The sequence below is a fragment of the Cavia porcellus genome, unplaced genomic scaffold (genome assembly GCF_034190915.1).
Source record: "Cavia porcellus strain 051 isolate PalLab524CR breed Dunkin Hartley unplaced genomic scaffold, mCavPor4.1 scaffold_21, whole genome shotgun sequence".
In the NCBI taxonomy this organism is placed as follows: domain Eukaryota; kingdom Metazoa; phylum Chordata; class Mammalia; order Rodentia; family Caviidae; genus Cavia; species Cavia porcellus.
In genome coordinates this window covers 29,191,110-29,217,005 of record NW_026947504.1, presented here as the reverse complement: position 1 = coordinate 29,217,005, position 25,896 = coordinate 29,191,110, and the positions used below count along the sequence as shown (strand labels likewise).

Below are 25,896 nucleotides of genomic sequence, written 5' to 3'. Positions count from 1 at the left end.
GAACAACTGATTACCAAATGAGAATAAGTGAGGTTTTACTGTGTGTACCCCAAACGTACGAAGGACACTGAGGTCACTTCCGATGCTTCCAGACATCTGCCAAGGCCAGCCCCTCAGCCCAAGGACACTCACCACTGCCAGCGCTCCCTTCTCTTTTGCCACGAGAGCTCCCACTGCTATCTCTGCCCGACTTTATGCGCTAGAACAATAAGAAACAGATTTACAAGAATAATCAGTACTACTTCAGAGCGGACTCTAGTTAAGGGCTGAACACTAAAGTAACATTACAGAGTCATTCTTAGAACTAATTCATCATCACCTGATAGTTGATTCTTGAGGAAAAAAGACAGAAGGAAAAGGTTCAAAGCTGCCATCTAAGACAAAGACATTTCCACTCAAAATGTTTACACAACTCAAAAATCAGTGTTTTCCTGAAGTGAAGCCACAGGCCTAAAACATAATAGTCTAAGAAAGAGGTCAATAAGAGGAGGAAAGAAAGCTACAAAAAGTTCTGTCCTACTTCTACTAATCTATAATAGTTGGATCCAATCTCTTTGAGGATAGAGATATCCTCAAAATAAAATAAAATCCTCAAAATAAAAAAAAGTAAGGTGGCTTTTGAAATTGAACTTCTAAAATAAAGGTGCTACAAAAATCTCACAAAATATTTACAATCTGTCCAACCTACCCATCTGGGTCTGAGATCCAGACCCATCTTCCAAGCATAAGAAATATCTCCAAACTGTGATATTCTTAGGTTTCTTTCTACATCGTCTGGTTCTTCTGTGTTATTTGCAAGTGCAGAATTTTTATGTTAACACTAAATCTGCCTGCAAGGCACACTGTCAAATTTTCTTATGTATAATGGCTGATTTACGGTGACACAGGGTGGTTAGTGAATACAGACTGACAGCTTTGGATAAACATTTGTAACTGAGTTGAAACTTCTTAATGTAGAGGTTTTATCTAGATCATCAATAATATAGTTTAATATTTAGTTGAAAGGACAAATTATTTACTCCTACAAGCTTGAATACTCCCCAAACATTTATAAATTATCAGGTCATGGTTGAGGTTATTGACACTGGTCTTCCAGGAAGAAAAAATTCCTTTCAATACTTCAAGGCTCATTTCTATAAAATGAAATATTGTATTCTCCTAAAACATGACGTAAACATGGCCAAGTTTTTCTATTGGAAAGAAAAAATTACTTCCCTTGAAATATGATTTTTCCTTGCTTTCATCGATAAAAGAAACTCTTAAGTAACAAAGAATTTAAATACCTATCATCTGCCATGGCCCAGGCCCACCAGAGGCCCAAGGCCTTTGCCCCACCCCTCCTATTTCCCATTCAACTTCTCCAGTCCAGAGACACTTAAACCTGGGTGGCTTCAGCAACGTACCTCTTTCCTAACCCACCCTTAGGGCACTGGAAAAATGCCCAGAGCACACTGATCCCAGGGCTTCCGCCCGTCAACACCTCCCCAGGGCCTCAGGCAGGCCCCGCGTGCAGGCCTGTGCTCCCCAGTCTGTCCTCCCTACTTCTGACAGCTGACAGCAGCAGCCCCTAGAAACGCCGCAGTCCTCCGTGTCCAGCAGGCCTCTCTGCCGGCAGCCACTCCCTTGCTCCCTCCAGGTCCTCCGTAAGCACCTGTAGTCAGGCCTGCTCCGCAGGCTCCTCTGTCTGCCTCGCCACCTGGCTGTGAGTATAGCATGGTTGTCCCTCTCCTCCAACCAGTACCTGTCTGCACTCAGAGACCAATTAATCTCACCAGAACAAGCCTCATGTTCCACCTGCTATAACAGCTACCGTGATGATCTTGGGCAGAACTCAGAGATGGCAACCTCAAAAGTAAAACCAAACAAAGGTTTGATAAAGTTTTCAAAAGAAATAGGATCTATCTAGCCTCAGTTAACGAACGGTTCATGGCATTTACAGGGCAGAGGTCTGATGGGTAGTGTTTCCCCAAGACAGAAGAGCCATGCAGGTGCTGAGCGAGGTGCCAGGGGCCCCCAGGATTGCGGGCTGGCCTGGCAGCCCATTTTGTCTCATTAGGTGGGCAGAGCTGAAGCGGCCCTGGTGGAAGGAAACCAGGAAGGGGTGTTACAGAGGCCACAAGCACAATGTACTAGGTCAGGCAGAGTGAAAATCGGAGGAGCTATTACTTTTATTAATGTGTAGGCAATTACTCTGAATGATGCCCACTGCTGAACGAAAGGGGTGAAGGTTAGGGTGATCTGGAGGGCACCCGAGAAGTGAGAAAATAAGGATCTAGTGTGGATAACTTACTGTAGACCTTGCCTGGGAGAAAAGTGAAAAGATAACCCAGAATTGGTGGGGCTAGAGGTTTACAGAATTGGGAACCTTACATAGAAAGGGGACATAAAACTATGAAAATAAGTACAAAATAAAACTGACTTACAAAGGGACAATGCAATGGAAGGCCTGCAGCTGAGCTCACGCACCATGGTGGAGACCCCTGAAGCTCCCAGGGGTCGGGGGGGGGGGGGATGGCTTCCTGTGGCTCTTCTACCACTAGGTCACACTCCTGAAGGATCGAGGTCCTGCTTTACAATGACCCACCTTGTTATGGCTTTTACCTAAATGTCTCCCTAAGCCCGTGCAGTCATACATGGAGGGGGGGGGGGTTAGGGAGGTGGCTGGATATAGGGTGTGTGATTAAGGCTGGCATTAAAGGTGTGATGCTGGGATTAAGGGTGCAGTGCTGGAAGTAAAGATGCCCACCCCGGTAGGAGTGCCTGATGGTGGGCAGTCTAGCTGGAACCCAAGGTACAAAGGAAGGCTCCCTGCCTTCTGGCTGCCCTGCTATGCTCCCGAATCTTTCTCCTCTGCACTGCCCCCTTGCCAAGCTACCCTGCCTTAGAGAGCTAGACAACTATCAACTGAAACTTCTACTGAGCAGAAATAAACTGTCTCTCTTTCAGCTTACGGGTGTCAAATATTTTGGCTCAGCCATAGAAAAGTACCTAAGACACACATGGTGCACCGCCCATCCCAGGTCTAGCACACGGCCAGGTACATTCCGAATACTGAACACAGTGATGGTGAGGTTGTACCATGTGGTAGATCAGGTTTTTGATATAACAAATATCCCATTTTTTAATTCTTTAGAGTTTTGACATGTAACAAAGTTTATAGAAATTTGTACTCATTTGTTGTCATGAATAGACAAAAAGAATGGATTGAAACAATGCCAAACAAAAATTATTCTCAGCATGACAGTGTTAAAATGGAAAGAGCGAGCCATGAAAGGGAACATGGAACCGAAGGATGATGGTAATCTATCCTTACTGACATGGACAGCAGTCCCTGTTACTAAGCAGAGTGGGAAGTCAGAGAGTTAGACAGTGTTTGCATAAAACTTTTTGTTAAAAAAGTTCTATTTCACTTCTTCATTCATTTTTATTTGATTTAAAAGTCATTTACAAAATGTGCCTGAATTTTTAAAAGAACATCTATTGTTTCAAACTAACATACCATACTTACTTTGAAAAAATATCAACTCTTCTTAGGGAAAAAAAAGAGGAGGTACAGAACAGAGGAGCAAAATTAATGCAAGTAAAATAATGGAGCAAATTAAATGAATGAAGAAAAGAAGCTTTCTTCCCCTTTAAATGTCCTGCCAACACGAGTATATGCCCATGAGCGTCACATGTTCCTCTTTTGGGACTAGAAGAGTAACATGAGAACTGTTTCAAGGGGTTGAATCCAACAGCTTCTGCACAGCAGGGCGAGCCCAAGTGTGTGGAGACCACTGCAGGCCCAGAGGGGTCCACCTTGTCCTTGGGACCTGAACCCTGAGCGTGGGAGCCCAGGCCTGCTGCTCCCACAGTGCCGTGACTCTGTGGGCATCCAGTAACGTCAGCGAAGACTGAAGGGAAAAAGAAAGCTTGACCACAGGTAGCATGAGGGGACCAATCTAGAACAACTGTCCTCATTCTACAGCAAACAGCAATGAGGTCCCCACGATTAATGTCCATTTCAGCTCACAGAGCTGACAAGTGTTCAAGTCCGGAAAAATGTCCAGGGCTCTGTTCCCCATGCCATGTGTTTATTCTGTAAGGTCAGTTTCTGTCCACTGGAACAAGAAACAATTACTTGTTACTCTGTTAAGGATTCTTAAGACTGGCCCTGAATTCCAATTCAAGAGAAAACAGAGTTTAAAATATTTCCTAGTTGATCTCAGACGAATTTAAAACTTTACTTCTGATCCAAGTGAGGCAAGATATAAAGAGATTAATTAAAGAAATGATAAGCCCCGCCCAGGAGAACTCAGAGGAAGAATGGAAGAAATCAGAAAAGAAAGAGAAACTTCTGAAGAAGAATTTAAACATAACTTAGAATACATGAAACAGATCCAAAGCGATTACCAGGAAACTACAAACTCCACTGGCAAAACGCCTAGACAGAAACTAAAGTTAGCCTTTTGAAACTTGAGAGATTTATGATATATGATCGTGAAAGAAAAGACTTCTTAAAAATAACAAGGAACCAGAAAGAAACAATTCAAAGGCTAGAAGATGACAAAAGGATACATAACTTAAGAATAAAGCAAGTGAGTGAGGAAGCAGGAGCAACCAAAAATGAAATACAAAGAATATTCACAGATACATTAAAGGAAAAATTTCCCATGTATAGGGAAAAGAAATGATATCCAGATAAAAAAAAAGGCATACAGAACACCAGCTATCTACAACCAAAACAGATCTACACCCAGACATATAATAATCAAGATTCCAGAAATCCACCAAAAGAACAGAATATTAAAAGCAGCCAGGAAAAAGAAGCAAATTACCTACAACAGGAAAATTATCAAAATAATAACAGACTTATCAACACAAACTCTCAAATCGAGAAGGGAATGGGGAGAAATATTCCAAGTCCTGAAAGAAAATAATTTGCAACCAAGACTCATATACCCATCAAAACTCTCTCTCAAAATTAATGGAGAAATAAGATGCTTCCAAGACAAGGAGGAACTGTGGGAGTTTGTGGCCACCAACCCAACTCTACAGAGAGTGCTGAAGGACATTCCAGAGAAAGAGAGGAAGAGATACCAGGATTCCAGCAACAGTGGCAGAGAGGCCTCAATGAATGGGGCAGACAGTGGAATGAGGGAGTAAGGTGAACAAATTATAGCAGTAAAGTGGAGTAGCAGACATGAGGCAGAGACGGTAAGCTATAATCTTTAGTATAGATAGCTTTGATACACTATAAAAAAAAGGCAGAGGTCATTGTTAATAGTGTATCAGGATTTAAAAAACACAGTAGTCTTATTGCCCTGTTTAGTTTGAATTTAATTTGTTCTGGTCTGTCCACTCATATCAGATGTTTTTTTTATCTTTTTCGTTTTTATCGGTACCAGGGATCGAACTCACAACTGCCTGCTTGCAAGGCAAGCGCTTACGCCGCTGAGCTAAATCCCCAGCCCCTCATATCAGATTTGAGGGCACAGACATCTGACCCAAAAATAGCAGGTTATACTGTGGTAACTATCCTTAATTTCCTATTAACTTAAACTGAAACCTTGTATTACTTACATTGTCTTACTATGACTGATCTTATTTGAATCTGATTCAAGACCGCGGTTTTACTTTGGCTGATTTTATTTGAATTTGTTATACTTGATAGTATCAACCCTAAAAGTATAGGCAATTACTCTGAAGATGACAAGATGTAAAAGATATCTATACTGGTATTGATTATTAACAGCTCTCAAGTCCTACAATATTTTCAAAGTTGTGTTTTTATAAAAACAGCTATGTAATACTATGCTTAACTATATTAAGCACGATGATGTGGACAAGTCTATTGAAAACAAGAGAAAGCATAGTAACTATGGTAGATCACCTAATATTGTGGTCTTTTGTGTCTTTTTCATTGCATGTTTTCCTAGGAATTTGTTTTGCTGTCTTGTTATGATTTGTTTTTCCCTATAATACAGAGAGGATAGATGTACACGTAGAAATTCACACATGAGAAGATTTTTAAAAAACTATTTACAGGAACAGTTTATATAATGCAAGATGTAATGAACAGATACTCTGAAGAAGAGATGCTAAGAAACCCAATGCTAATTTTGTAGCATTATGATATAAATTCTAGTAATACTATTGTTCGCTGATTAGAATGACATTGGTCTGGTCTCTTGAGCTCAATTTCAGCGTATGTAGAGATGGGGATGGCTACCACGAAGAGAGTGAGAGATGTGATGGTAGTTATTATTGTCTTCTCTAATGTTGGATCTTGAAGACCTAAAAAGCCTTCATCATCCTGTAATGATTTGATTAGTTCTATAATATGCAATAAGTACATAAAGTGGGTGAAGATAGGGACAACTATTTGTAAGAAACTAGAGACAGTTAGATAGACAGTGAAGATCTCCAGTGGACTTGCTTTGAAATCTGTATTTCTTTAAATTGTTTTTCTAACTGTTTTGTTCTGTTTTGATATGTTTAATCTTACCCTCTTTGAGATGTAAAACAAGTGTGTAGGACTGATAACCATATTACTGAGTTTCTGTTCGATCACTGAGCAGAACTGTTTGTAGTGTCACTTTTTGAATGTCATTCTAAATACTTTAATTTTGTAACCTGAACAGCTATTTCTAAGATGACAATATGTAACTTATGAACCAGTGATTTCTTACCATTTATTTTTCTGTAATTTTGTATTATTTCTACCCTTTTTTATCTCCGTGTATTTTTTTGTTTCCTTTTCTTTAAAAAAAAAAAAAAGGATAAGGACAACTACTATGAAGAGAATGAGAGACACTATGGTAGTTATTATTGTCTTCCCCACTGTCAGATAGTGAAGACCTAAAAAGCCTTCATCATCCTGTAATGATTTGATTAGTTCTGTAATATGCAGTATGTATTTAATGTGCATGAAGATGGGGACAACTATTTGGAAGAAACTAGAGACAATTAGATAAACAGTGAAGATCTCCAGTGGACTTGCTTTGAAATCTGTATTTCTTTAAATTGTTTTTTTTTGAACTGTTTTATTCTGTTTTGATATGTTTAATCTTACCCTCTTTTAAGATAAAAAACAAGTGTGTAGGACTGATAACCATATTACTAAGTTTTTGTTAGATCATTGAACAGAACTGTTGGCAGTGTCACTATTTGAATGTCACTTTACACACTTTAATTTTGTAACCTGAGCAACTATTTTAAGATGACAATATGTAACTTATCAACTGGTGATTTCTTACCATTTATTTTTCTGTAATTCTGTATTATTTCTACCCTTTTTTTTAAATCTCCATGTATTTTTTTTTGTTTGTTTTTTTCTCTTTAAATAAAAAAAAATATTTCCTAGCGACTTCAAATCCAAAGAATCCATGCGCAGGGCCTTCGCTCCCTGCCCTCAGATCTCTGCCACCTTCTGTCTCCACGCCAGCTCCAGGTCCAGCCCAAGCTACTCCACACGTGGGTCCCCAGGCACAGTCTCTGTGGGGCTGAGCCCTCACTCTCGCTCCCCCTACACCCCCGGTCTCAGGCGCACCTCAGCCTCCGGGCTCCTCTCCACCTGCCCCCATCCTGTGCCTTACTGGATCCTCCACAGTGCACACCAGATGGAGAGAAATGCTTTGCAGGACCACAAGTGAAGAAAGAAGTGACTGGCAATCTCAGCCTGCCAAATGTAACCAATGCACAATACCACAGATCTTGGTATATTTTGATACCAAGATATAGATTCTATTTTTTGAGAAATTTCCTCAGTGAAATGATATATAACATGAATAAGACATTTTTGGTAGATTTTATTACATATATAAACAAAAGATTTTGCATTTTTTATTATAGTCAGTTTTAAAGCTATATTTTTATAGGATCTTAAAATGGACTCTCTTTCCTATTAAAAATAGAACCAAAAGGGTTTCTGCTCAACTAGACTAAACTTATTTTTATTACTTTTTGGTAATGACTGGAAATTTTGTAAGTACCAATTATATACTATGTTAATCCTGAATGTCACATATTATTTATCAATCTGGCCAAAAAAAAGCATTTCCTGAAATGTTTTCCTGATTTCTTGGAGGTGGAGGTGAGGAGACGGCAAATGCTGGAAGGGCATCCTCTATTCAAATTCGAAAAGCTTACGAATTTGATCAAAATGTTAGGATCTCTACTTTGGGACTAGCAATGAACACTTCCTGCATAGTGTGTTGTTTCTTTCCTTTCTTTTTTCCTCTCCTCTCCCTTCTCCTTGTCTCTCTGTCTCTGTCTCCCCTCGCCCTTCTGTCCCTCTCAGTAGTTTCCAAACCTTTCCTAATATTCTGGCTATTTTCCTCTTCCTTTTTCAGATTTAAAGGTCTTCATTTCAGGCTGGGGATTTAGCTCAGTGGCACAAGCACCTGTCTGGCATGCGAAAAAAAAAAGTCTTCAATTCTGCTCTTCCCTATTTGCCTTTTCCCACATGTACAATCCAGCCTTGATAGACTCCTTGCAGCTAATGTTTTCATGTTCAGTGATGCACATGAACAAAACATCTTTAAAAAAACACCTGAAAGTCAAAAAACAAAACCAAAAAACCAGTATCTCTGCAGGGCATGGCAGCAAACCTCTATGAGGCAGGAGGATCACAAGTTTGAGTCCAGGCTGGGCAATTTACCAACTTGGCAAGACTCTGTCTCAAAATAAAAAATAAGAAAGCACCACAGATGCAGCCGAGCTCTCCCTGAGTTTGGTTCCTAGTACAGGGGGCAGTGAGGAGGAGCCAGGGCTTAGGGAGATACATTAACCTGACCTACATCAACCTGGATGGGTTTGTTTTTCTTTCTAACGTCTACACAAAAATGTTTTTCCATTTTAAAACAATTTTTAAAAATCCATGGCAATTCAGTTTGTGTCTACTTCCCTCTCTCATTTTAAATCAGATTCTATGCACTGAACTGGGATCTGATCATCTGCAAGGTGACCATTTGGGGGCATAAAGTCTGAGTGCTTCTCAAACATCCCTGTGTATAAAAATTTCACACACGCCCACACCCACACCCACATGTGTGTGCACACACACTGCTGGTTCTCATATCTAGAGATTTTAAATCTAGGGCAGGGTTTAGGTATCTCTGAGCTGGGATCCAAAGTTTTGTAAAACTAAAAAAGTCAGGTGATTCTGAGGCTTCACTGGCCACAGACCACACCTCCAGTAGCACTATTCTGAGACCCTGACCCTTATCCAGTAGCAGGCTGCTGGAAGGGGCATTTACCAGCTCTTCTGGATGCAGACTGAGTAACTGAAAATCATTATATGCATCATTCCATTTCTCTGCCATTCATACTGCAGAAAGAACCTTGGTTTAGGAGCCAGACGCCTGGATTTATCTCCTGCATCTGCTCCAATGTACCTGAGTGACCTAGAATGAGTCAGCACTGTGGGTCCGGTTTCTGATCTACATAAAAATGGTAATGACATCACACTCAGCACACAGAGTTACTGCGGTACCTAATTCGTTAACAGGGCCTACCCTTATCATGCACTCAATAGATATAAGCCGCTGTTATTGCTGCCACTGTTATTATTTTCTGCAGTGCTACAGATGGCTCAGGGATGCTCAGCACATGCCCTGTGCACTGACTGCACCCTCAGCTCACAGTTGTTAAGTCTGGCTAAGCAGATGTAATACAGCAGAATGACAGGGAAAACTGCTACCATAAAGAGACAGCCTGCTAATGTTGGGCTAGGGCTTTAGCACAGTGGCATAATTTCCTGCCTGGCAAGCATGAAGGTGAGTTTGATGCCTGGTACCAACCACCAACCCCCCCTCCCCCCAAATGATAAAGACTGCTAATGTTACACAGGGATGGGCTAGCCAGGCTGCCTCCTTCACCTCTTCCTCCTTAAGCCAGAAGACAGGTCCACGCTGCATCATTTGGCAGCTCCAGATAAAGGCCTGCTGGGATCATCTATGACACCCCAGATTTCACCAGCATGCCTGTCACCCAAAATGCCTTAAATTAGCAATATGGGAGAGTTCACCTACAAATACATAGAAGGGCCAGCAACTTTAGCAACAAAAACATGAGAATTAGACTTGTGATAGAAAATTACCAAACATTATATAGATGCTTAACTCACAATGTCAAACTGTTTAAAAATCAAGACATGTATGTATACTGAGGTACTATACCAACATAATAATGATGTTTGTGAAGACATTTTAATTATTTTTCAGGAAAAATGTTTTTACATCAGGACTGAGTCTAAATTCAAATTTAGAAAAGGGCAGCATCCCTAGGAAGTTCATTGTATTTTTGTTTCATAACTATAGGTTTTATGCCCATATAAGCCAAGAAACCAAAAGCCTTGCCTCATGGGCTCATGGTCTAAGAAAGAGGACCCAAGATGGGACGGGTGCTAACAACCTGAGACGCCGGCTCTCAGATCTGCCTGAATTCTTTCTCTGTAAGCCTCCTGTCTTTTTCCTAGCATTGTTTCTTTCCCTGGTACTCCTCCCCTCATGTTTTTTAGTAAAATGTAGGTGAGGATACATCAAGAAACTATTCTTTGGGTCTAAAGTAAAATGGGGGGCCTTTCCTGTCACCTGGTGCAAGCCACACGGGTCCCGAGAGGAGATCAAGCCAAGTTTGTGCTTCCCATGAGTCAGGAGCAGCTATGCTGGGCCTGGGAGGAGTAACACGAAGCACAAGACCACAATTCACTCTTCTTGTGAGCCAACTGGAATGGGCCAGGAGCCAAGAACACCCCCCACCACGAGCAACCGGCTGGTTCGGAGGACAGGCTGAGTTGATGGCATCTGAGGTATCAAAACAACTTAACGCTGAACGCTTTATTGACTTTGCAGGCCTATGGCCGGTCATCCGAGCATCTATTAAGAGGACAGCAATATGCAGTATAGCAAATATGGGAACTTCCTTCTGTCTTGTTTTTGAAATCCAATATTGTTCTCAATGTTTTGTTCCACTTTATTGATTTATTTTATTTGCTACTCTGTTTTGGTTTTATTTTGTACTGTTTTGTTTGAGTTTATTATGTTTGATGGTATGGGCAGCAATTTTGAAGCTAACAAGAGGTGTTATGAGGGGCTGGAGATTTAGCTCAGTGGCATAAGCGCCTGCCTTGCAAGCGTGTGGTCATGAGTTCGATCCCTGGTATGAAAAAAAAAAAAGGCATTATGGTAGTCATTCTTGATTTCCTATTGTCCTGTTTGGAAATCTTGTATCATGTTTACTTGTTGTTTTGATTGACTTTATTCTATTCTGTTTGGTTTTATTCTTTTTAAAATATGCCTTCATTCTTTTGTTTTGATTGGTTTATTCTGTTTTGCTTTGTTTGATTTTATTATGCCTGATGTACGTAAGGACAGCTTTTTTTGAGGGGGGGGGGTACTGGGAATAGAACTCATGACCTTGCACTTGCCAAGCAGGCACTTAGGCCACTGAGCTAAGCCCCAACCCTGAACATCTATTTTGAAGACAAGAGCTATTATGGTAGCCATTGACTTCCTGTTATCTTGTTTTGAAGTCCTACATTGCTTTTATTGTTCTATTCTGATTGGCCTTATTCTGTTTTGTAAAAGTAAAATGAGGGATACCAAAGAAGACCAAGAAAACTCTTGTGCAAGTAGGACAATTTGTGGAAGGGGGAGAAGAGAAAGAGTCACTCTAGGTGAAATTTGCAGAAACCAAAGAGATTTCAAGCAAACTGAAAAGAGAGACTACACTTTGTTTGTATTTTGTGGCTGTGGATTATGGCTTTTTATTTTTGAGACAGGGTCTTGATCTGTAGTTCAGATTGGCCTTGAACTCACAGTGACCCTCCTGCCTCATCCTCCTGAGTGCTGAATTACTTTAATTCTTAAACAGTTGGGGTATAACAAATCGAGTGCAAGAGGAAAAACTGTCATGAGAGAAGATGTCTAAGTAACATTGAGTTTTACACAGATTACAATAAGGTCAATAATAAAATATTACCCAAAGAGGCTCTGTGTAAGTTCAGAGATATTAACAATTTGGGTAAAATAAGTAAGGAAACATTGACTAGTTCACAAGCATACTGGTACTAACTCACACGACTATGTTCAAGGAGTCTTAAAGTCAGTGGAGAATTATTGAGTATGACACAAAGATCTGCAAATAATAAATCATTTATTAGGGGCTGGGGATTTAGCTCAGTGGCATAAGTGTCTGCCTTGTAAGTATGTGGTCATGAGTTTGATCCCCGCTACTGATAAAAAAAAATCATTTATTTGTAGGAAAACAGATATTTTCAGAATTCCTGGGGTCCCTGACAAATGATTTGCTACCATGGGTTTTAAATATTCTTTCTGAAATATGGTTATCATTGTCAATTACATTGTGCCAAGGTAAACAGGGCTTGTTAAGTCTAATATCTTTTAAAATACATTCTCAGAAGAAACTATTATCTTCACTGTAAGAAGCAGTTTTCTTTTTTTCAAAGCATAGTTTCAGGATACTTAATAAAAATATAAATGTTTTGATGTGAGAAAGTGAGATGCGTAGTAGTAAGTGAAAAGGAAGTATTGTTTCAGTAACAATCTATTCATTTAACTACAGAAAAATTCATCAGTCCTCAAGAGTGTCTGTCCAAAGTAGTCAGCCCTACTTATAAAAAAGAGCTTAAAAATATAGGCAGAGACTGTGCTAAAGCAGAGGGTAAAAAGAGAAAAGGGCAAAGGGAAGGGGAGCAAATGAGGAGTTACAAGTCCTGTAAAGATGCAACTAAGACGGGGCTGGGGATTTAGCTCAGCGGCATAAGCACCTGTCTTGCAAGCAGGCAGTCATGAGTTCGATCCCCAGTACCAGAAAAAAGAAAAAGGAAAAAAAAAAAAAAAAGATGCAACTAAGACACAACTAAGAATGAGGAAATTAAATTAACAGTAACCTGCAAAAATTGGTAAAATTCATTCCAAGGCTATTTACGGGGATGTTTTCCTCTTTACCTCTCAGGTTCATTCCCAAGGATTCCCTGGCATCAGTGTTTGCTGACATTTACAGAGAGTCCTTGGAAGCTGGGCCTGCTGAGTATACGCCTGTAATCCCAACACTCTGGGAGGCTGAGGCAGGAGAGTCACAAGTTCAAGTCCAGCTTGAGCAATTTACCAATGAGCCAAATCTTGTCTAAGAATTAAAAAAGGACTGGGATATAGTTCAGTATTTGGCCTGAGTTCAATTCCCAATCCCAAGAACTATAAGAGGAAACAAAAAAGATCTCTTGTGAATAACATAAGAATCCACAAATGTGACTACATCAAATTACAAAGCTTCTGCAAAGCAAAGGAAACCACAGAGCAAAGAAACTAAAGAGAAGAAAATCTGTGATAGCTACTTCTGAAAGAAGATTAAATTCTAAAATATACCCAAAAAATCCTCAAAAATTGAACCCCCATAAAACAATAAACAAAGTTGGCCAATAAACCAAGTAAGACACTTCTCTAGACGAGTTCAAAGGCCCACATATTCAATATCTCCAGCCAACAGTAAAGTGCAAAGTAAAACTACATGGCGATTCTCTCTCACTCCAGGAGGAATGGAGGTGAAGGAGGGGTGGGGTGCAAGCCTCCTCCATCGCTGGTGGGAACACACTCAAGTGCTATGGAAACCAGCAGGCAGATTCCTCAAAAAATAAACACAGAAGCACCACGAGAAATACCACTCAGGCCGACATGCCTCAAAGAACTAAGACGGTATTCTACATGACAACACGTACACCCATGCTGATTTCACATAGCTAAGCTGGGGGAAAGTCTAGATGCCACCAACAGACGAATGGATAAAAGAAAATGTGGTACTCACACATACAAATGGAACATGACTCAGCTTGAGTAAGGCAAGGTCATTTGTGGTAACATGGATGGGACTAAAAACTGTCATGTCCAGTGAAAGTAGCTAGACTCAGAAAGACAGTATGTTTTCTTTTCATGAGAAACCTAAGCATAAATAAATAAGTTAATTAAAAAATACAGGTGAAGGGGCTGGGGATTTAGCTCAGCGGCATAAGCGCCTGCCTTGCAAGCAGGCAGTCGTGAGTTCGATCCCTGGTACCGATAAAAATGAAAAAGACAAAAAAAAAAAAAATCTTATAAAAAATACAGGTGAGATGAAGGAAACCAGGATGCAGACTTCTGGAGACAGGGAAGGGGGCAGTGAGAAGAGAAAAAAAAGGGGGGCGGGACAACAGGACTGAACTGAAGGTACGTTAGCTGCACGTGCTGCCTCCCCCAGACAGACCCCACTATCACCTCCTATTAACACGAGCTGGCTTAAAACAGCTCCTTGTGAACTGGCTGCAAGAAGTTCCCATGTGAGAAGGTGCTTCTTCCTGCTTAGGAGTGCTCAACCGTACAAACCATCTCAGTATGAGACACCCAGCCACATCTGCACACCTGTGCTCACTGTCCAGGTCACTGCTGAAACACAGTTGCTCAGACTCACAAAGTCTGAAGACTCTGACTCTCCGTACATCGACCCGAGGCTCTGATTAGGGAGCCTGGCATAACAGTGCCCTGAGTTCCACAACACTTTCTTGGTTTGAAACATAGCCTTCTTTTTGATCTCACAAATGAAATACATTAAATAATGATTATTAAGGGAATTGTGATCACTGGAACATCAATTAGCGTTTTGCAAGGCTCTCATGAAATTATGTAATTTCATTAGCTCTTGGTACACTGAAGCAGGTATCAATTATATACCCTCACTTGGTATTTTAATACCAAAGTGATACTTCACAGTAAAAACGTATTTGTTCATAATTCTTTTACAACTGGATGCTTAAAAAGAGAATGATTAAATCAAATCTTAAAAGCAAAGATAACCACTCACATTTTTAAGGCAAATATGAAATTTAGATTTTTCTCTATAATCAAGACAATTATATTTTTGAAAAAAGTCTTTTGCTGCTATATTTTCATAATAAAAAATTAACTTAATTCCTCAGTCTGAACAGCTATATTATTTCTAATATAGTACAGTCAGCTTCATGAATATATCCTCTATGAGACGTAGATATTCAAATATCACATTACATTTTAGATATTCTAGGCTCAAACATAGGAGAGAAGATATTTTTAAAGAAGTAATAAGGATTTTTATTCTACATCCTGCATAAAACAGCTGCGTTCTAATGTTTCCATGTGTACTAGTGGTATACTCGGAGCCATGCTCTGGTGTATAAGGAAGCAGCTTAAAGAAAACAGTACTGATATTACAGACAAGTACAATAATTACTTCTTGTTAAAAATAGAACTTTGATTAAAATCAAGTTTTCAAATTATGCTGTAACTTATTTTGTTTTATTGTTTGCCTGCTAGTAGCTATCCACTAATGACTACACAGAATAGACTGCATTTCTATCCATAGGGAACCCACTTCTTACAAAACTTTATCCTTAAACTAAAATTTTAGCCATGCTGGAGCAGAAAAGATTTTCTAATGTTTCTTTCTGACAGAAGCTCCTAACATGTAGTTGAGCTGACATTTTGAAAATTAACACATAGCAGTTTTGGCCAATATGAGATACCTGTTCCCTTATTTCTTTCATTTTTTCTAGCCTCTTGAGTTTTGTGACATATTCTTGAACTTCTTTTAATCCAATGTCTGTGCAGAGACGAACCAGGAAGCGCAGACCTAGATTGTGAAAGAATATATTTAGGAAAGAAGCATGCAGAGTGGTGAAAATCCACCAATCAATGACTCAGCCTTTCAGGACACAAGTAGGAGTGAGACCTAGAAATGACATCTCTTTTCTTTCTTGAAAGACAATTGGGGGGCTGGGGATTTAGCTCAGCGGCATAAGCGCCTGCCTTGCAAGCACGTGGTCATGAGTTCAATCCCTGGTACCGATTTAAAAAAAAAAAAAGACAATTGTACTCTGCAGTCCCTGGACCACCTGGACCAACCCTGTCTACCTGACTGGTCCTTGGGGTACCACACCCCAGGGGGGCGCAGCACAAGGACACTGCTTGGTGAGAATGCCAAAGGCAGGTGTGACACTTGTCACTATGCCAATTCATACAAATATGTGAAGAGCTCCATGGCAGTTCTGGGCTCCAGAATGCAGACAATCTCAACATGCAGTAATAATTGCCAAAAAGGGTTTTATTGTGAGTAAAAGCATGCATGCATTCATTCATCTAGTTTTGCAGTGCTGGGGATGGATCCCAGGGCATACGAGGCAGGTGCTCTACCACTAAGCTACACCTCCAGCTTAACTTTGACAATTTCACGGACGGTGGTTTTGCTCCTGAAATCTGTCCCCTGCCCACCTTCTGGGCACCCACTGTCTTCTGTCCCTGACCCCACCCCTATCTCGCCTACCCTACCTCCCATCAGACCACTTTGTGAAGGGTCTTCGGAGGTCGCCTTTACAAGCTTCTGTCGCTCTACCTGTGCACAGTTTAAAGCTGGTCTGCGTCTCCTCAGCCCTTGTCACATTCCTGTCGATGCACTATTGCAACTTCACTAAAATAAAATAGATCAGATCTCCACCTGACACCCACGGTACCTTGAAGAAAACCTACCCCACGCCAACATCACAATTCCCCCCTAGATCTCCTTTCTTCCCATATTCGCTCTCATTTCACCCCTCGCTATCTGCACAGTCTTTTCTTTCCTCTGCTTCGCAGTAACTGTTTTGACTCTGTTACACATCTTGAGCACATCCAGAGAGGCCCCTCACATTGTCTCCATGCTGCACGGCAGGTGGGAGCTGGGGCCTGGACACCCTCACCCAGCTCTTAGTCCCTGTCCCCCCATGGCCCCAAGGCCTGTGATTTTCTGGCGCTGAGTCATGAATTGCTTTGCTTCTTACCACATCATCACTACCTTATGTGCCCCTGAAGTTTCTTCTCTTTATTAGTGGAAACTTCCCCTGTATTTCCCAAAATTTAATTATCTCTTTGTCCTTGGTAGGTTTACAATTTTTAGAAAAACACCTTTGTTTTTGTATGTAGTATAGCAAAATACATGTTCCATCTGCTACATTTTCGAAATAGACTGATTTTAAAATAGGTTGCACATCCTTGCGTCTCCTTGCTGCTCCTAATGCTGCTTGCCTACCTGGAAGCCTGCTGCTGCATCTGAAAGTGAGAAACTGGTCATGCAATCAGTCATCCCCTAGTCCTGGCACCGTTAGGAGCTCTGTACTTCCAAGCACTTTGCCCATTTTGCAATTATATCATTTACTACATCCTATTACTTAAATGATTATTAGTGAGCCCTAGGGAACAGAAACCAAGACTTAACGCTCACTGTTGTACTACCAGCACATATGATAGAGCTGATAAAAATGTGGGGAGCAAATGAATGAATAAAAAGCAGGCAGTGTTAAAGCTAACAATCAAGTTTTTTTTTTTTAAAAAGATATTGTTGCTATTGTAATAAAAGAATACAAAAATATATTGAAATAAATCCTTACGTGGATGCTGTAGAACTTTTGGGGAGCAGATGGGGAAGGGACCAGGACCCTAATTAAACACACTAGGCAACACTCTGCCACTGAGCTCTGCCCAGAGCAGCCTTCAGTGCACACTAAGGGGCCTCCTGAATCCCTAAGGGCAGATCAAGCACAGTATATCTGCAAGGGGCTTTTGCTCTTTCCCTCAACATGAGTTCCTTCCCCACTTTCCCACATTTTGGAAATTAGTGGCTCTGCCCTCCCAGCTCTCCACACTAGGTCACTGGTGCCATCCTTGACATGTCCCCCATCCTACACTCCAAAGGACCAGCAAGTTGTCATCAGTTTCTTGCAAACAAATTCTCAGCCTGCTCTGCTCTTTCTCCACCTCTGCTACTAGTGCTTGAGGTCAGACTGATTCTGTGCTTTCTCTCTCATGGAGATGATGCCTCCCCAGCTGATGCCCCAGATACCCTCGCGTGACATCCACTGCCCAAGTCTGAGCCACTCTTGCCACAGATGCTCTGCCAGGTCAGACTACTGTTTTGCTCAATGTTCTCCGCGAGGGACTGTCTCCTAGAATACATCCCAGAGTCCTCATCTGAGGCTGGGGAGGAGCTCAGGCCCTGCCTCTCCAGCTACCCTCCCCTCGGACTCAGCTCCTCCCATTTTCCCACCACACGGTCCACTGTGCACGCCAAGCACTCTAACCTCCACATCCTCACGGTTTGCTTCCTTTTATTCTTTCTGGTCTTTGCTCAGAGGCTACCTATCTCCTTCCCTCTGTTTCTTGCACAGCATTTATGATTACTGACATAATACATATCTGTTACTATCTTTCTTTTCCCACTAGAATAAAAAGCCATGACACCAAGGATTTTAATTCATTAGTTTCTGCTATATCCACAACTGTAGAACACTGTGTGGACCACGGTAATTTCTTAAGAATTTATACAAAGATAACCAACTTAAGAGCATTAAAAGTACTATAAAGGTACTAGTACCAAAATGACTTAAAATGTTACACATTACTGTGTAAATTGCCTATACACAAATTCACCTTAATAAGGTTTCTCTTATCTCCCTAGTTTCAGAAGAAAGCCTTAGGAATTTTAATGTGAAAATAAGATCACTGATTTTTGTAGATGTCCTCTAAAATGTAGAATAGCATCAAGAAATCCATGTCAATTTTTGATGAAGAATATAATTGAAACTAAGCATGCTGTTGGGTTTACCAGGTAACTACTCTGTTTAAAATAAGGCATTCCATGAATGTAAATAATATTTCTATGGTTACAGTTAAGGTAGTCTATTGATTGCACTTGTTTTAAAATCTTACAGATCAAAGCCATCTTGGGCATTCCTGACAGCATAAGCAATCATTTATTTAACTTACGTAGTGACTCTGAAACTCTCTGTACTGGTAAAGTCTTGGCCTTGTTGGAAGACATTCCCTTCCTGGTCCTGGTGCCAAGGGACTGTAGCTACTGGAATGGCAGCAATTTTGTCTTGGAGGGGACATCTGGCCCCATATAGAGACATCTCTGGTTTTCATGACCATGGTGGGAGCATCTGGTGAGCAGGGGCCAGGAATGCTGATTCCCTGGATAACCTTCTGTGACCCAGAATGTCGGGGGTCCAGGTTGAGCAGCTGTGGCCCAATCCTTTGTGAGGCTGCACCATCTTCACAGGGCTGTCAACACCAGCCCTGCCTCTTGTGTAATTTCTAAAGCTCTCTAACGTGACTGAGATTAAGAATCACACAGAAAGCTTTTAAAAAGATACAGAGAAAGGAAAAGATGCCTGGGTCCACTGCAAAGCCAAATGAGACTCTCTGAAGGCAGGCTAAGTTTGCACTGTAAAAGCTCTCCAAGTTACTCCTGTGGTTTTTCCTGCCTGGCATTTAGAAGTTGGCTGTGAGTTAATAAATCCATTTCTAAGAATCAAAGAACACCTTGATCCTGTACCACCAATACCCATCACAGCTGATCCATTTGCTACAAAGCTTTTATGAAAAGCCAAGTGGAGAAACACACTAATGAAGGAACAGGCGCTTTATCTATCTAATCTTTGGATCAGAAAACTTGTTTCAGGAAAGAAGACTGCTTTTAGTAAACTATAGTGAGTTGTTACCAGTGTTGCTGAAGGACAAAATTAGTAGTATTTTCTTTGTCTTTTGTTGCATGGTACTGGGGATTGAACCCACAGCCTTACGTGTACTAAGCAAGCACTCTCGCACTGAGCTATACCCCAGTACTAACAGACAAAATTTAAAAAGACTCTTCAATGAATTACGAATTGGGAGTCTTTTACTTCTCAAGGAATTGCTTCTTTATAAAATAGTAAAAATTACACAGGCTGTAACTTTTTCTCTTTCCTATAATCCAAAGCATTTCAGGGCAAAATTTAGAGTTTAGTGGGAGTATGCAGCATATGAATGTGGTTGTTTTATGTTTGGCTTCAGCCTGTTTTGTTGTTATTGGTGTAACACAACATTATCAGTGTAAGCTGCGTTAAACCTAGTATGCAACAAAATGGAAAATTAATATTTTCTACAAAGCTAACTTTACCACTTACAAGTAAAATATCAAGATAACATTTTAAAATTAAAGTAGCATTAGAAATAATGTTTTCAGTATTAATAAGATTATTAGTTCTAGTTTCATAAACTCAGTATTTTCCAACCTCAAAAAGTAAATGGACAGTTACAATATTTTTCCTATAAAACCTTCCAGTTTCTAAATTTTGAAAAACTCACATAAAGCCAACATTTATTTTTGAAAATCTCATAAAATTTTGAATTATAGATGTGGTACTACTGAAGAGAAGTTGGCATTATATTTAAATCTGGAATAATTAAGTTCTATAAAAATGTGTACTATGTAGTCAAATTTTCTGACCTTATAAAAACAAACAAGTATACCACAAAATATATGTTGCATTATGTATGTAATTACTTTAGGAAATGTAAAAATATATTAGGACATAAAACATGAGATCTTATGTGTTAAAGTTATAAAATCCAATGCTACTTACAGTCAGCATTTTCTGGAAATTTTCTGTGAATATCTTTGTAAGTATCTAATGCTTTTTGGTAGTTACCTATAAATAAAAAAGACAAAAATATTACTAGCAAATCAGAGAAACTAACAGGCTTAAGCAAAACAGGAAAAATAAGTTTGGGTCAAAAATCATTCCTGGGGCTGGGGATTTAGCTCAGTGGCATAAGCGCCTGCCTTGCAAGCAGGCAGTCATGAGTTGGATCCCTGGTACTGATAAAAAAGAAAAAGGCAAAAAAAAAAAAAAAAAAAAATCATTCCTAACATCTAAGCAAACAGATTGGGCTTGACTGCACTAGAGGAATGGCCTCTTAACCTTGGAAGAGCTCCTGGGAGAGACAAAGTAAACAGAGACAGGACGCAGCGTCATGAGCAGGCTCTCAGTGAACCTCAAGCTGGCTGACATCTGTCAGGAAAGCTCATGTGTATGTGCACTTTGCATGACTGACACTAAAACAGTCAAGGGACTGAAAACTCACACTGATAACGGTTAACGCATGTCCAGTACAGTTGTTAATGGACAAGTCTTGAAGTGATCTGAAGACTACGACATGTGTATGAAGCAGTTGTGCATTCTAGTGGCACTGAGAGATAAAGAAACCATCCTCAAAACGGGACAGAACTGCCAACAGTTTCACAAGTTGTGCTTTTCTTGAAGACTTTCTTTCCTAAGCTGTGTGTGAGTGTGTGAGCATGCGTGTTGTGTGTGCACGCGCATTTTTTGAGGAAGGGTCTCACAGTGCAGTTCAGGTTGTCTTGAACTCACTGTATAGCCCAGGTTGGCCTTAAACTCATGGTGATCCTTCTGCCTCAGCTTCCCAAGTGCTGGGATTATAGGTGTGCACCACCAAGGCCATCTTCCTGAGCTGTTTTTATGTTACATAGGAAGATTACATATCTGTTAGAGACGATCTAGTGTAATCTTTGATATTTTCAGCATATCATTCAGTGTACAGTCTAAAACTCTCAGCATCGCTATCATTTAGAAAAGTATTATCAGTGCAAAGCATAATAACAGTAAAGTAGGAAGCAAGATCTCTAGTGATCTTTGGTATAAAAATATATAGTCCAGTTGCAAGCTTTCCTCAGACTTTGCAGGTAGAGGATAGTTTCATAAATTTGGCCGAGTATACCAGACCCTGAGAATCGCAGGAGTAGAAAATCAAAGTATAAATTAATATAAAAAGAATACTTATTGTTTTTCCTATGATTAACTCATTAAAAACTATTATATGTCAGCTTTGAAAACCAGTCTGTTTTTGTTTTCTGGTAGTCTTGGGCATTAAATACAGAACCTGTGCCCTGAGTTAAATCCCCAGCTTTTTCAAAATTTCTGAGACAGGTCTCAGTGACAGGTCACTAAGGTCTAGACTGGGCTCAAACTTGCAATCCCCCTGTCTCAGTCTGTCAGGGTGCTGGGATCACGGGCATCCCGAAGTAACCCATTTTTAAAGAGAGATGCTGGAATACGTGACTTGGGTAAGCTGGGTGTGTATACAGCACAATGACAGAGCACATGCTCTGGGTTTCATCCCTAGTTGCAAACAAACAAAACTGCTAAACAGAAAAAACAATGCCCACTTTGTAAGTACAACTTTTTCTGCACATAATAATTACTGTTTTTCATGTAACTCTTTAATTATGTATACTTATTTTAAAAGTTGGTGTTTTATCAAAGATATATAACTGGAACACATTTATATGCACAATTACCTAAAAAATTAAAAATATAGAAAAAATGATAAAATCAAAACATTTACCACTTCTCCTAAAACAACTTGCTACCATCAGCTGCCATTTCACTTGTGTAGGCCTATAAAAGAATACATTAATTGAAATTAGAGGTGGTACAAAAATAATGACATACTCAAATCATTTTACGAAGCAGTGTATCTGTACCATCTTTCAATTACTCTGACTTTTTGTTAGTTTGTTTTTATTATAGAAAATAGCTGAAATATAATTTCCTTCATTACCACCTGTCATTTTAGGGCATTTAAATTCACAAGTCTTGCAAAGTTCATCTGGCTCAGATCTTTGGACACTCTTAGGAGAACACTTAAATTTGTTTGGCTAAAAACCATTAATTCTGTTTAAACATGATAGTTACTTTTGCCATTTTCTTTATTCATTATATTTAGGCTTGCAAATATTCAAGCAGCAACTTTTGAGCTTATGTTTGAACAATAAGGCTTCAAAGAGAGAGACAAAAAGAATTCTATTTATCCCTTTTTTTTCCCTTAAAAAGGAATCAAGTTGTTTTCTAAAATAAACAATCATAACCAGGATTTTTAAAAGATCAAAGAACAAAAGTTGCAGAAATAAAAGCCTCAGGAACAATTTAGTGTTCTTCTGACTTTTGTGAATTTCCTTTCTACTCACCTGATGGCTACACAAAGACAGTCTCAGTTCCTACCCAATGTGACTGCGAACCTCCCAGCTGTAGGGTAAGACTGATATGGATTAACTCACAGCACTGCCTCATGGGCAAGTTATTTAACTTCAAACCCACTGCCTACACACCCACCCACTGTGATCTAAATAAAATACATATCTAACCATATTACTTCCCTCCTTAAAAATCTGTCACCTCCTCCACCCACATGTTAAATTCAAGATTCTAACCCAGTTTATCTACTTTCTAGTCCTTTTCTGTTCTCCAGCTCATCTTTTGCCAGGCCTTGCCTAACATCTCACGTTACAGAAACTCCCAAGAAGCATGGACATTTGCTGGACTCCTGGTATTTGCACAAACCATCATTCTGACTGCAGACTCGCTTCAACTTCTGTGCACTCTTGAAAGCCAATGTGAATTCGACTGTTTTAAATACTCTCTAACTGCAAGAATTTCTCAGCATACCGCTTAGCACAGTTTTATTTATTTGTGTTTCTTAATACCAACATTACTCTCCTTCCTCAATGGACTACTGTCCTGACTTCTAATACTTTAAACATGGACCTGTTTTTCAATTTTACATAAATGAAAACACACAGCATGTATCCTTTTCACAACACCTGTGTTACTGAGCTATATTCCACCTACTACACAATCCATCCAATTAAAGTATACAATAATTTTAGTACATTACATAGATTTTCTTTCTTTCTTTTTTTTTTAGGCTAGTCAAGTGAAGCAGTGGCAGTGGAGAAGGAACAAAGAAATCTGTAACTGGTTGTGATCAATTAGTTGTAAACACCACTGCATTCGGACCAGCCCATTACATAGATTTTCAAAAATTATGATAAAATATATAATTTGCCATTTTAACTCCTTTAGGTTCAGCATTATAACTGCACTGACACTGTATAGCTAGTACCACTACTACTTCTAAAACATTTTTATTACCCAACAGAAACCCTGCAACCATTCAGCAATAACTCTATTTTCCTCACATCCTAATTTCTGGTAATTTCTTTTGTCTCTATAAATTTGCCTATTTTACATGTTGTAAGTCCCTGACTTAGGAGCATTTCAGTTAGAAGCTTTCACAGATATGAGCGAACCTCACATCAGGACCTCACAGGTTCGAACGTGCTGCAGAAGCAGGCTGTGTCTGTGGGAAACCCTTATGGCTGTGCAGTGGGTGCTCACCCTGCGGGCTGATGGTTACTCCCTGGAGGGAGCATGGTGCGAGATGGAGAAGCTGAAGGAGTATCAGCAATAGGCCTGGAGGGCTAGATTGGATTTGCTCACACCCCATGCACAAGGCACAGGTTTGTGTCTTTTGATGTACTCAGTTCTGTCTACCCTCTTGAAAAAATGACCCAGGGATGTTTGAATAGTAGCTGTTTTCTTCTCATCCTGACTCCACCTTACTCTCCTTCCTCTAGTTACTAACTCCATGAAATCCCTGTATTGCAGGTCTTGCACTGTACTGTACCACCATTTTCAGGGAATTGTGGAAATAGACAGTTTATTCATACTTGTGCTGTACCACCATTTTAAAGGTAACTGTAAAGTAAAAGATAGTTTATTTAAGTACTTTTGTGTTTGGGTTTTTTTTTTTTAATGCTTTACATTGTATATTTGTGTCAAAGGTGGAGAAGACACTGGGCTCAGGAGTGAATCCCAGTTACTAAATGTTCTCTCGGAATAGAACCCAGTCCTAAGTTGGGGATTTACTGTACTTCATATAAGTGGTATCATACAGCATGTGTGTGTGTGTGTGTGTGTGTGACTTCTTTCACTTAGCATGCACAATGTTTTAAAGGTTTTCCACAGTGCAGCACGTATCGGAGCTTCTTTTTTCTGGCGGAATAATATTTCATTGCATACATATGTACCCCAACTTATCTATCCATCTTTGGTGAACATGGGAGTTTTCCATCTTTTGGCTATTGTGAATGATGATGCTATGAGTTTCTGCTTTTATTTCCATTGGGTGTATGCCTAGAAGTAAAACTGATGTATCATATGGTAATTTCTAAGTTTAGCCTTGTGAGGAATGGTCAAATTGTTTTCCATAAAACACCATTTTATATTTCCACTAGCAGCGTACAAAGGTTCTAGTTTTCCCATGTCCTCTCCGACACCTGTTATTTTCCCTTTTTTGGATGATACTACCCAAAAAGGTTTGAGGTGGCCTTTCATTACTTTTGATTTGCATTTCCCAATGACTAAAGGTGGTGAGCTTCTTTTCATATGCTTATTTATTTGTGTACTTTCTTTGGAAAGGTGTCTATCAAGACTGGTGCTCATTTTAATTGGGTTGCTTCTCATGGTGAGCTGTAGGAGCTCTTGTAAGTTTTGGATTTTGATCTCTCATTAAATGTATAATTTGTAAATTTTTTTCTACTTTGTGGTTTTTTTTTTTTACCTTTTCTCTTGCTAAGTGCAAGTTTTTTAAGTCTGAAAAAAAATCTAATTTATCTATTTCTTGTGCTTTTGGTATCATTTCCAATAAATAATGTCATATTTTCTACCAAGATCTCACAAGAGTTTTGTAGCTTTAGGTGTTACACTTAGTTGTTTAATTCATTTTGAGTTAATTTTTGTACATGGTATAATGTAACAGTTCAAATGTACTGTTTGATATGGGGATATCTGGTTTTTGAAGTTTTTTTGGTTGAAATTTACCTGTTACATGAACATTTATTTTTAGATTCCAGATTCTATTCTACTGTGTTATATGTCTATCTTTCTGCTGCAGTACAGAAGCAAATTTTGAAATTAAGATGTGTGAGTCCTCCAATATTGTTCCTTTTCAAATTATTTTGGCTATTTATGGTCCCTTGAGATTCCATATGACTATCAGGATTATTGTTATTTCCATAAAATATTAGGATTTTGATAGAAACTGCATTAAACCCAAGATTGCTTTGAATAGCACTGTCATCTTAACAATATTAAATCTTCCAATCCAGGAACACGGGCATCTTTCCATTTATTTGTCTCCTTTAATTCCATTCAATATCTTTTTTGTTATAAAT

At 39.6% G+C, this 25,896-nt stretch overlaps 1 protein-coding gene across 5 annotated transcripts in view; it reads right to left on the bottom strand.

Annotated features, from left to right (window-relative positions):
• The window catches only part of Ift88 (intraflagellar transport 88), a 134,733-nt gene that overhangs the window by 23,212 nt on the left and 85,625 nt on the right, over positions 1-25,896 (bottom strand). For 4 of the 5 annotated variants that reach the window (XM_003477388.5, XM_013141185.3, XM_023560470.2 and 1 more), the window contains 4 exons: positions 22,227-22,279; positions 20,444-20,509; positions 15,533-15,639; positions 133-199 (listed from right to left, as the gene is read on the bottom strand). In XM_003477388.5, coding sequence (XP_003477436.1) covers positions 133-199; positions 15,533-15,639; positions 20,444-20,509; positions 22,227-22,279 — 293 coding nt within the window. The remainder of the gene's footprint in view (positions 1-132; positions 200-15,532; positions 15,640-20,443; positions 20,510-22,226; positions 22,280-25,896) is intronic. The other variant, XR_010041716.1, reaches the window with a different exon arrangement.